The 12,086-nt window shown below is 40.7% G+C and overlaps 1 protein-coding gene across 1 annotated transcript in view; it reads right to left on the reverse strand.

The window, feature by feature from the left end:
* Window positions 1–12,086, reverse strand: part of kirrel3b (kirre like nephrin family adhesion molecule 3b) — a 61,702-nt gene that overhangs the window by 12,971 nt on the left and 36,645 nt on the right. The window contains exons 6-8 of the mRNA XM_062419220.1: window positions 7,756–7,904; window positions 7,461–7,588; window positions 6,859–6,985 (exon numbers count right to left, since the gene is read on the reverse strand). Coding sequence (XP_062275204.1) covers window positions 6,859–6,985; window positions 7,461–7,588; window positions 7,756–7,904 — 404 coding nt within the window. The remainder of the gene's footprint in view (window positions 1–6,858; window positions 6,986–7,460; window positions 7,589–7,755; window positions 7,905–12,086) is intronic.

Genomic DNA, 12,086 nt, shown 5'->3' on the forward strand with positions numbered 1-12,086 from the left:
CCATCTTATCTTTGTGGATAGTCTTTTTTAAAAAGCTGTTCAAATCAAACATTTCTTGTGCTGGTTAAGGTTAAGAATGTGGGTTTGAGGGGGTGTCAAGTAAGCCAGTTTCTTGATTAGCTGAGACAACTCACATCCCTGCCAACTTCCCTCAAACTCCTGCTCTCTGCCATCTCTCTGGCGATACATAATTGCAGTTTATTACCTGTCTCTTATTAAAATGAATTAGCATTTTAATGAGACTTTGCCAGATGGTGTCTTGGTATGCTACTGGAGGATGCTGGAAGGCTGCTACTGCTGCGGAATGAATGTAGCAAACAATTTAAGAAAAATGTATTGAAAGCTGCTCTCCTTATTTTAACATTATTAGTGCAGCATATATAGCATAGTTCATATAAGGATATTTGTACTGTATGTGCGATGTGCACATACTAACTTGTGATTAGGAGATTAAAAAATGTGTATGTGGTTTGTATGAGCGCCATCTGTAAACACACAGCAAGATCAATTGCTTGCAGGCTGCAAAAGCCGGGTGGTAGAGGCTGAGGAGGATCTATTCTATGGATCAGAGCTGCAAATGAGGAATATAATTAGATAGCTTTATCTCACTGGCTCAGCTTGGTTTGAAAGTATGTGTGCCTGTGAGTGTGAGTACGTGCTTGCTACTCGCACTATCAGAGCACAAACACATTGGTAGCGGCCGTTGGGTGAGACTTCAACATCAATGTTAACAGCAGGGGGAGGTAATCACAATGTTGGGTGCAGTGTTTCATTCATTCATTTGAGGAGGTGTTTAACTGTGGAGTGGACACTGCAATCTGATTACGCAATATTGACGTGTGTGTCAAAAGGCCAGGGCTTACATTTCCTTCCTAAACTGAAGCATCCGCTTTGAACAAAAGCTTGACATTTTCCTCAGTACCTCAACACAGCTCTTTTGATTTCTCTGTTTTTCTTTTGTGATAAAAGAGAGAACACAACCGCTACAGGGCAACAGAGAGAGAAGAACAATGTTAGGGATGGTCACTGGTGGCCATATTCTCCTAAGGGTGGAATCGGCTGTACTGTAGGAACATCCTGTCAACATACTGTTTATTATGAGAGAGGCCCACTTGAAAAATAATTCATACATACTTGGTCTCACACACAGCATCATAATCTCACATATACACTACTATACTCATACACACACTACTATACTCTCTCACACACACTACTATACTACTATACTCTCTCATAAACACTACTATACTCTCTCTCACACACACTAATATACTCTCTCACACACACACTACTATACTCTCTCACACACACTACTATACTACTATACACTCTCATAAACACTAATATACTCTCTCACACACACTACTATACTCTCACACACACTACTATACTCTCTCTCTCACACACTACTATACTCTCTCATAAACAGTACTATACTCTCTCACACAAACTACTATACTCTCTCACACACACTACTATACTCTCTCATAAACACTACTATACTCTCTCACACACACTACTATACTCTCTCATAAACACTACTATACTCTCTCACACACACTACTATACTCTCTCATAAACACTACTATACTCTCTCACACACACTACTATACTCTCTCATAAACACTACTATACTCTCTCACACAAACTACTATACTCTCTCACACACACTACTATACTCTCTCACACACACACTAATATACTCTCACACACACACTACTATACTCTCTCACATCCTTCTCTTTTAGTCTCCCCAATAGGAGAAAACAGTAATTGGATACTACAGTATTTGGTTAGTAAGTAAAATATTAGTTGCTTGTTTTTTGGTTTTTTTTAACATCGTAATAATAGCCTACTGTATGTGACTTAGAGACTGGGAGAGATTCATCATTCCTTATCTTATTGTTTCAACTATACCGTATATTCAGTGAGTGTGACTGCAGCAACAACCACAAACAATTTAATCTTTGTCTCTAATTGGCCAGCTGAGGTATAGTCATCGTGCAGAATACACTTTAACACCCCGGATGCTCTGACAGCTTCACCGTGTTTGTCTGCTTTGACTCAATACATTTTTTACAACAGGGGCCAGACTGTAATTTCTCCCCTTCCTTTTTCCTGTATGCACGGCAATCCATACTGACTTGGCTTCACACTGTGAAATACATTTACAGTAATAACTCAGTGCAGATGGCACAGTCCAGAAAATCTAATCTCCCCCCCCCCCCCTTTCTCTTGCCTCAATAAGTGCTTTATCCAAATTTGCAACTTTTGAAGGGAGCTGAAAACATGTATTCAATCGGTTCAATCAGTATGTATAGAAAGGAATATTTGCTATGTACATATTAACGGAAAATATAAACATGAGAACAAGCTGGTATTGCCTCAAAATCAGTGTACAATGATGACTCAACACTGAAGAGCCTCTTGCTTGCATTATGCATACAACTATCCATTTTAAACAGAAACGATAGTCTTGAAGTGATTAGCCAAAGCAACGTCAACACTTATGTTCTTGTGGAGAACATGCTTCCCAGCAGGAGGGGTAAAAAAAACATGCCGGGAATAAAGATGTAATTGCCTGACGATACATTATGAGCAATCTTAGTTTGTGTTGTAAATGGCCAAGTCATGATGCAAATCACAATAAACATGCATAGACATACCATCGACATAAATTCTCTGGTCATATTAATAGGTTGAAAAGACAAACACCACTGTTGTTAATATGAAATTGTTCAGTCACACTACTGAACTTTACAGCAACTGACCTCAGAGGTATTGTGGTCCAACAACAATACAAGCCTATTTTAACAAGCCTATTTTCTATCAACCACCCTGATTAAAAACTTAACCCCACATCTAACTTTTAAGCATGGTGGGCTAATAAGAGTTTTCACCCATTAAAAAAAAGAAAAAGAAACAAAGAGCTTAGCTATGGACAGTGCATGTGACAGGTACACATAATGGGGAAAAAGTAAGTTCAAAAGCTTCCAGAAAGTCTTGCATATCATATCTTGTTATTCTTAAATTGAGCTGGTCAGATAAAATATGCCAAATCTTAAATGCAGTTTTCCCCTTCATTAATTTGCACTTTTCTTTCTTACACAGTGTCATTGCCAGTTTAAAGGAGGCTGGGATGCTAATTAACTAGACACATAAAGGCTGTCTAGAAAGAGAAATGGCAGAAACAAGATCTATAACAACCCAGTGCTCTGTGGGATATTGGGCGATTCTCAGGCCCTCCCTCTCCCTTACTGTGGTAATGGGCTTTCTCTCCCTAGGCAACCCGAGTACTGTACAATATATGTCATTATACTGCTTTGCCCAAAGACACATGCATACTCACACAAATGTCTGCACAAATCTATATTCATTAATATGTATTGCACGAATATATGCTCCTTAAGTATACACAAGCTAAATCCTTTCAAGCATGTCAGATAACTTCTCTCAATTCCAACTTCGGCAGGACTCTGGAAAAGCCATGCATACATATTGTATGCTATATAAATAATCACACGCATGGACGTGCACAACTCTCTTTCATACATGTAACCACTCTTATGAAATGCTGAGGATCTTTCCATTCTGAAAACGTACGAGCAGAGTAAGCAATATGTATCCATTAGTGACTTAAACACAAACTGCCTCCCCTGCTAGCTGTTTGATTATAATTAAATTACATTCTTCCCCAGGGAAAGCAGGAATCCTCATGTCTATGTGGTATGCCACAGTGGGAGCTGGTGACACACAACGATAGAGAGGAAAGACAGAAGGAATGACAAATTATAAACACATGTAATTTAAATGATGGCATTAAGGAATCAGGGGATAACTGCAGGGGCAATATACAAAAAAAAACAAAAAACAAACATTCAAATGTGCAGCAGACACTGTCACATCATGAATGCTCTAAATATGCACAGCATTGCCTGGGATGTTAGTGATGTCCCCGAGAAAAGCTTGGTCATCCATTCTGAGGTCTGGCAGCTGCTGAAAGTCTGTGATGCAGCATTGTACTCTGAAACCTGCGAGGCCTCCAGGGCAGTCAGAAATAACCTCAAAAAGGGCAGAAGAGCTAAACAAAACTACACCCTACGACCAGAAGACTACTTTCACAACAACTCTGATCCACAACACATATAGCAAGGCGATCAGTGTATCGTGGATTACAAAAGCCCCTGTTCCACTGTCCACAATGCCTCCCTTCCAGACAAGCTAAATCTTTTGTACGCCCACTTTGACAAAGACAATTCTGACCCAATTCCCAAAGTTCCCACCCCTTCAGAAGACCAGGTGCTCACTCCACCTTCACTGAGGTCAGAGGATCACTATGCAGAGTGAGCACATACCTGGTAGGGTCCCTTGTGTGTTCCAACCCATCTGGCTGAGGTCATCACCACAATATTTAAGCTCTTACTGTCCCAGTCCATAGTTCCTAATTGCTTCAAGACCACCTCCATCATCCCTGTCCCCAAGAAATCATCAACCACATGTCTGAATGATCCTGGTCTTGCCCCCCCCCCCCCCCCATCAAACCAAAAAAACCCTCTTGGTCGTAACCCCTTCTTCTGTAACTGGACCCTGGACTTCATGACCAACATACCTGTGTTCTGAGCTCCCTCCTCTACTCCATCTTAACCCACACCCACCCGAACCACTGTCTGTTCTCCCCCCCCCTGCCCTCTAGTAGGCGCTACAGGGGCCACCCGCTGAACTCCTATGACTCATTCACACACACACCAGACCCCGCTCCATGTCCTCTCTACTATCAACATTCACACCCTGATCTCTCCCCTGTGCCCCCCTCCTCTGTTTCTGCACTATAGTGATTTTTCTTCTGCACTACTGCCATATGTTTACAATGCCCACTGCATTACTACGTATACATTAGATATACTACCTCATACATAATGCAAATTAGTACATATCATCGTATTTTGTTTATTTCATGCCATGTATGTGCCTATGTCCCCACCTTCATCTCCCATTTTTGGTGAAGCTGTATCCCTCCTGTTGTTGCATATGTGCCTGCCCATTGTGTTTTGAAAATACAATTTAATTGAATTGAGCTGGATGTGAGTTATTCAAACCCGAATGTTAGTTATTCATTGTCTGAATTGTCAGGCTGATGAGATGTACAAGGAGTGCTTACGTTCATCTTCAATTGAGACAGTGGCATAGGACAATCAATGAACCTCAAGAGAGAGCTCCCTACACGCCAATACTTCAACCGCAGTGTTTGCACTTTCACAAGTTTGACAATCTGATTCGCTTCAAGGACTGGGTAAGAAATGACTCAGGATTCCTCATGTGGTTAGGAAAAAAGAGATGAATTTCAATTATTCAGAAGGGTGAAAAGAAAGGAAGGCCTCTGAATGTCAAATACCAATTCAGGCAATGAGGTGCAAGATGCAAAAGAAGAGAAGAAGAACATAAACAAATAAAAATAAAAAGACTAAAAGACACGCAGAAATTGCTTGAGTGAATACTGCAGAGACTATATAAACATGCCATTTCAGCTTTGTTGTACGTTTCCCAGTGTGCCCGGAGTTGTGTTGTGCTATAATCTTTATTAAAACAATCCATCTTCTTTCTCTCATGGCATCATGTTCAAAAAGCAACACAATCTCCTTAGCTACACGAGCTTCTTCAAAAGAAACTGGTAAATTGGTTATTATGTATTCTGTTTACATATTAAGGATGCCAGCATAGGTTGCTATCAACAGAATGGGAGACAATAGAATTAGTCATGATTTTGCCTTACGCCTCTTCTGCCTTGATTTCAGTTGAATTCCTGGCTGAGAAGAAGGGGGCTCATTGCAGTTCATAGAAAGTCATGGTTTTGATCTTGTGCTGGAGGGAATACTGGTATCCCATTCTCTCTGATATGCAAAGCTAACGTCTGGGTTTTGAAAAAGAAAATCTTTACACATACTGTTTTCTACTTGATGTATCTTCATCCCCAAATCAGCACACAGTTGCTTACAGGCAAACCTCTTTTGTTAGCTTTCAAAATGTACAATGATACACTGTCAGCAGTAAGTCAACATCATCTTGCCAGCATCTTAAACCCTCCGTTGTTTTTTTTTTTTCTTCCTTTCTTTCTTTCTTTCCTTCTTTTTCATCTCAGGTTGCTTTTGGATGGACACGGAGAAAATAAGAGACATGTAAATCCCACAACTAAGAACCTCTGCCACACTGGAGCATGCTCCCTGAATATCAAGCACTGATAATGAAGTAATTTGTTTGAGAGTTGCCAGGTCTCCCACCAAGGCTGGTATTCATTAGTCAGTCAGCGCCTCAGAAAAGGCAGCTTCCCTGTGACTCATGCTGAATATAATTAGCATTTAAGTACATTTCACCTGTTTATGAAATGTGCGACCATATCTCGAACAGAGTGAGTCTATGTGTGTTGCTTTTTATATTTAACGGCATTGCAATGATGACAGTCAAAGATACAGCTCTGTTTTAATCAAATTACCTTTGTCTAGACAATTAATTTGCATGGGTTTGCTGTGTGCCACATTCTTGTATTGTGTATGTGCGATGGTGTTTTGTTGCTATCCCTGCCGGGCAAAATAAACCATGTCTCCAAGAAACTGATATATTAAAAAACAAGACTTGAGGAGAGAAATAGAGAAGCCTATTTTGTTGGATTTCTATTGATGGAAGGCTTTTTGTAAACTACAGAGGAAGCAGAATACTGACACTTGTGACAAATTGCTTTCTTCATGCTGCCGCTGACCCCAGACCACAAGATTCAAACTAGTGTATGCATGCATTGACAACTTTGTGGGTGTGCATCTAGGCCCTTTTTTGTGTGAAAGACATATCAATAATATAACTTACCATTGACAGTGAGTGAAACTTCCTTCTCTCCTGCTCCTACTCGTGGGACCACGGCACGGCAAACATATTTCCCGGCATCCTCCTGTCTCACGGATTTCAGTGTCAGAAGATTTTCGTTGCTAAGGACCTGTGGCAAAAGTCAAAGATCAGCAAATGCAGTGATAGCAATGGTACCTTTGCATTTGAGATATCAAACGGAGGGGGGGGGGGGGGGGGGGGGCAGCACATGGTCTATTTAATACTTTAAAGGGCAGCTCTCCTCAATTATTAAAATCCAATTTAGGGTCTGACTGGAGTAAAGGGGTTAGCTTTGGCCTTTGATGTTGACAAATAGAAAGGTGGAATGAGTCTGAATTTGTGGATCAAATCCACAAATCTCATGTTAAATGCATGTCAGTGAGAGGCTGGGAGACTGTAATGGCCTTCAAATCTTAGGTTGAATGGACATTTGAGAGCACTTATTTTAGGCCATGGAGTTGCTGTAAGTCTCAAATACAAGTTATATGAGCGAAAAGTAGCTTTGAATTGACTGTACATGACAATATGTGACTTTACATAGGAAATATACATTGGATGGTGGCAGTGCAAATCAATATACTCACCACTCCAGATCCCCTCTTCATCCACACTATGGTAAGAGAGGGATTTCCAGTCCAGGCGCAGTTGAACACAGCGACAGATCCAAGGTCCACCTGTAAGGACTGAGGCTCCGCAGCCATGCGAGGACCGACTGTTGAAATAAACATCATTAATTGTCTATGGTACATCTGTCCATAATTAGGCATCAGCTGTGGTGGCAGCGGCACTTGGAGCTCAGCGACAGTAAAAATCCACAATCACACATCATCGTGTTGGTATTACTGGAATGCATGCGGTATTGCTTAAGGAGCCACTCACAGTAGACGTCAACATTGCGGCTGATGTTGGTGCTACCGAGAGGGTTGGTGACCTCGCAGGAGACGGGTTCTGTGAAGAAGGAGTGGTCCACAATGACCTCATACGTGTCTCCAGAGACCTCCTTGATTATACTTCCTCCTTTGGCCCACCTGGTGAGAGGATTAGCAGGCAGAGAAAAGAAAGATGGTGAGAAATGAAACAAAAAAAAAGAAAGAAAAGGGGGGAAAAGGCATGAAGACAGTTTTTCACACCTCTTTATGTCATCTATTGTACAAAATACAGCAGCAAGGGTTCTTAGAAGAATATGAGCACATTTCCCCGGTTCTCGCCTCATTGCACTGGTTACCCATGGTGTTCAGAATTGACTTTAAAATTTCATTGCTTGTTTTTAAATCACTGAGCAGCCTCGCCTCATATTACATTATCAACCTTACACCCCTGCTCATACTCTCAGATCTGCAGCCCAGCTGTTGCTCTCGGCCCCCCTGGGCAAGGCTTGAGACGGAGGGTGGGGGGCATTTGCTGTAAGCGCTCCACAAGTGTGAAATGACCTTCCATTGAGAATCAGAGCTACCTTAGTGTTTTGTTTTAAAAACTCACTAGTTTTTAATTGTTTTTTTTTTCTTTTTGATTTGATTTATTTATGTATATATTCTTAAGAATTGTATTCATTGTCTTTTATCTTTGTTTCTATTTCTATTCATGTCTCTGAAGCAACTTGTTTTTGAAAATTAGAGTTCATATTACCATTATTATTACTATTATTGTCATTATTATTATTATTAACAGCTTTCTTTCGTGTAAAAAAGTAATTATTCTGGGGCAGGTTCTCTGTGCTGGCTTCAGCATATTTTTGTGGCAGCCCTCCATGCTGTGACAAGCTCCCTGGCGACACGGAGCAGACAGCACGTTCCTCATTACGCCAGGCAGAGAGTGCAGCACAGAGTGCCAGCTAAGAAAAACAAATCACAGAATGACAAATGGGTAGCTCCTCCACCTTTGAAGATGATGGTTGACACATACTGTATTACACACAACAGCTGATGTTAATAAATTGACACGGGATCACATAAAGAACATCTGTTTGTGTTTGTGAGTGATAGCTTCTGTGAGATGGATACAGACACTCCCCACGTGTTTTAGGTGAGCCTTTTATGATGTCACGGGCAGCGGCGTCTCGCTCTGCGTAGTGTGGATGGCTTTCTGCTGCTGCGACAGACAAGACCCATTTATAAAAGTGAAGCGAAGGCATCTGCGAATGTCTCGGGTCTCTTTGGAAAATTTAGATGGTGCAGTGGGACCTACAATGCATCATGCATCTAAAGGCTGCCATTCTCTACAATAGAGATGTGGCTGCATGCTGATGTGGCAAATGAAAACAATGGCAATGGAACTGGTGCCTGTCTCCATTTTATATTCTTGCCAGTATGGAGAGCAGTTTTCACGGGATAGAAACTCATTTGTTTTCCATGACTAAGCTGGCCCTATGCTTGACTGAAATGCTATCATTTAAATGAGAACAGATTACCTCATTCAATCAGTAAGTGAAGTGAAGCAGAATTCTAATTGGGCTTCATGGGATTTTTTTTTTTCTTTTTTTCTTAAGACAGCAGATCTTTTCAGAGTTGTGTTCTTGTGTGACAAGGATACAAGGATAAATTAGGGCAGACAGCTGTTTCTCTCCTGTCTGGCCTTTTACATAATTGATCCAGTGGTAGTGGTACTTATTTGTGTGTTTGTGTACAAACATGTAGTACTCAAGAAGGCCTTGGGACAGAATAAACTTTATATGTAAAAAGCCTTTGAGTAGCAGAATATTCCCTAAATATTATCATTTGCATGCTACAAATTGAAAGATTAAAAGAATGTAAGTAGTTTTTTTTGTAAATGATGATGTCTGGGGTTGATGTTCATTACAGTGTGACTCTGAATATGAATATCATCAAGAATGTTTCCACTGCTGTTTATACGACAGTGATGATAAAGATGATGACGATGATATTAATTACACTGGATGCAGACAATAATAATGATGATTAGGGCGATGACAACAATGATAATGATGATGAGGATGATGACGTTGACGACAACAGTGAAGATGATGGTGATGATGATGATGATGATGGATTATTACTCGTGTTAAGTTTCAAAGTTCATAATTTCCATTGGAGGGCTCAGCTGGCAAAACGATCTCTCCTTAAGGTCCATATAGTGTTTGTTCCGGTGCTTTCTATCATATCACATGACGTAATAGGCACAGTGGTTATGGTTGTGATAATCAAAACCATTATAATGATGACAACAATCGCACTAAAATGCATTATGGCAACTGCATCCAGTATATATATGAGTGTGTGACTGTTTCCACCTTTTCTAGCTCATACTGTAAGAGTTGTAACCTGGTAAGTACATATGTTTGGGTAGCCAGCTGCTATCGAGTGGAGGTTGAGGCTGCCAGGTTTGGGAGCCCTTGACAGTGTTAGTGAGAGCAGAGACAGAATGCCGTCGTCCACAGGGAGCATGGGAGCTCTGTTGGTGCGCTGGCTCCTGTCCAAGACTTATGTCTAAACATAGCTGGCCCAGGGTAACACAAACACCTGCATTCCCTTTGGGAGGTTAGAGGGGGCAGTGCATGCTTACTCAATAGCTGACTCACTTTACACTGCTGTATCCTATTCAGGGATTTGATTCAGACAAAAGGTGTGAATCCTGTACGCTCTAGTGTCTGTGTGTGAGTGTGAGTGTCTATCTGTGCAAACTCATCTGTGTACAAGGTGTGTGTGTTTTTTTTTTTGTGTGCAGGGGTGTGTAAGCTAACACTGTTATACAGATAAACAGGTCTGCCATTAATGGAAGCAGAGGATGAAGGAGAAATAGAAAAGTGGGAGAGTTTTGTATTTGCTGAATGTGATTTTAATCCAATAAAACAGTGACAATTAAATTAGACAGGTATCTGTGCCATCAGCATCAGGACCCACAGTAAATCAGGCCCCGCAGTTATTATAAGCATGGTTAAGCACAGCACAGTGCAGTTCCATCCCTGCATATTGAAAGTAATGAATACTGAATTATTGGTGCAATATAAAATAAATATGGTTTAGTAGGTGTCACAATAGCGTGCAGTCATTTTGACATGGAGATAAATTATAGAGCTATTCTATGATTTACCAAGGAATTGAAGTTCTACAGATATGTAATTGTATCTACAGTATATATTATCTATTTGGAAACAAAGACAGGCTGAGGAGTATGCCATTAACTTTGAAATCTCAGGAATAAACAACCTTCTACTGTTATTCAGGGGACTTTTTTTTTCTAACTTCTTGGCTTTTTCTAACTTAACGTTTCAGGGTTATACCAAATGTTTGTGGGTCACGACAGACTATTGATCGGGCCCAACTTTTCAAAATGATTTCCAACCTGTCAGGGTCACATTGATTTGTATGTTTGCAGGAACAGTGCACAGTAACCTACATTCTTGCAATTACAGTATGCTGTCAGTATTTCAGTTGTTGCACCCTTTGCACTTACACTTACTTAGATGTTTTTTTTTAATTAATTTAATATAAATTACACTACTTTCTCTCACAAAATGTAGGTACCTTTGGCTGCAGGTAATGTAGGCATAAAAATGTGACTAGGGAACAGTAGTAAAAAAAACAGAAGGTAGTACGGTATGAAATATATCAATTAGCTACCTTCCGGTTTATGGCAACTGTAGTGTCAATCAAAAGCAAATAAACAACCCAGCAGTACCGACTCCATCACTAAAAATATACATAAGCGCGGGGAGGATTGGGATGTTATTTGCTGCAGTGCCATGCAAAAGGAGGGGGTTTTGTTGTCACTTGGTGCATGGTTGTATGTGCAGACAAGGGACCTGATTTGCTTTGTTTGTTATTCTTTCTCTTTTCTCTGGTGGGTTGTTGTTTGGATCCGAAAAAAACCCCTCTGTGTCTTCATCAGAGGGTGGTTGAGCGATTGTGATGCATTCTGGTTAGCCCTCCTACCATTATAGACTGTAATGAAGATGTTCCGACCCACTCGTCTTTCCCCTCTAAAAAGTGCGTTGATTCCCTGAGTGCTGACTGAAACACATGCCCATTACTCTTACTCCATTCACACTTTCATCACCACTTTCATCTTCTCTTCCAACCTCTGCCTCCACACCAATTCCTCTCAGATCCTTCGACTTCCTCCCTCTTCACTCTCCCCTTGAGCTGCGATGTGGCAAAGGTTCAGGTATATGTAGAAATATATCTAATTTCCATTTTCACGTTAAAAGTTAGAATTATTAAACCAGTGTGGCAATCAAGCGCCGTGATTTTGAC

The sequence above is a fragment of the Scomber scombrus genome, chromosome 5, assembly GCF_963691925.1.
Source record: "Scomber scombrus chromosome 5, fScoSco1.1, whole genome shotgun sequence".
Taxonomy (NCBI): domain Eukaryota; kingdom Metazoa; phylum Chordata; class Actinopteri; order Scombriformes; family Scombridae; genus Scomber; species Scomber scombrus.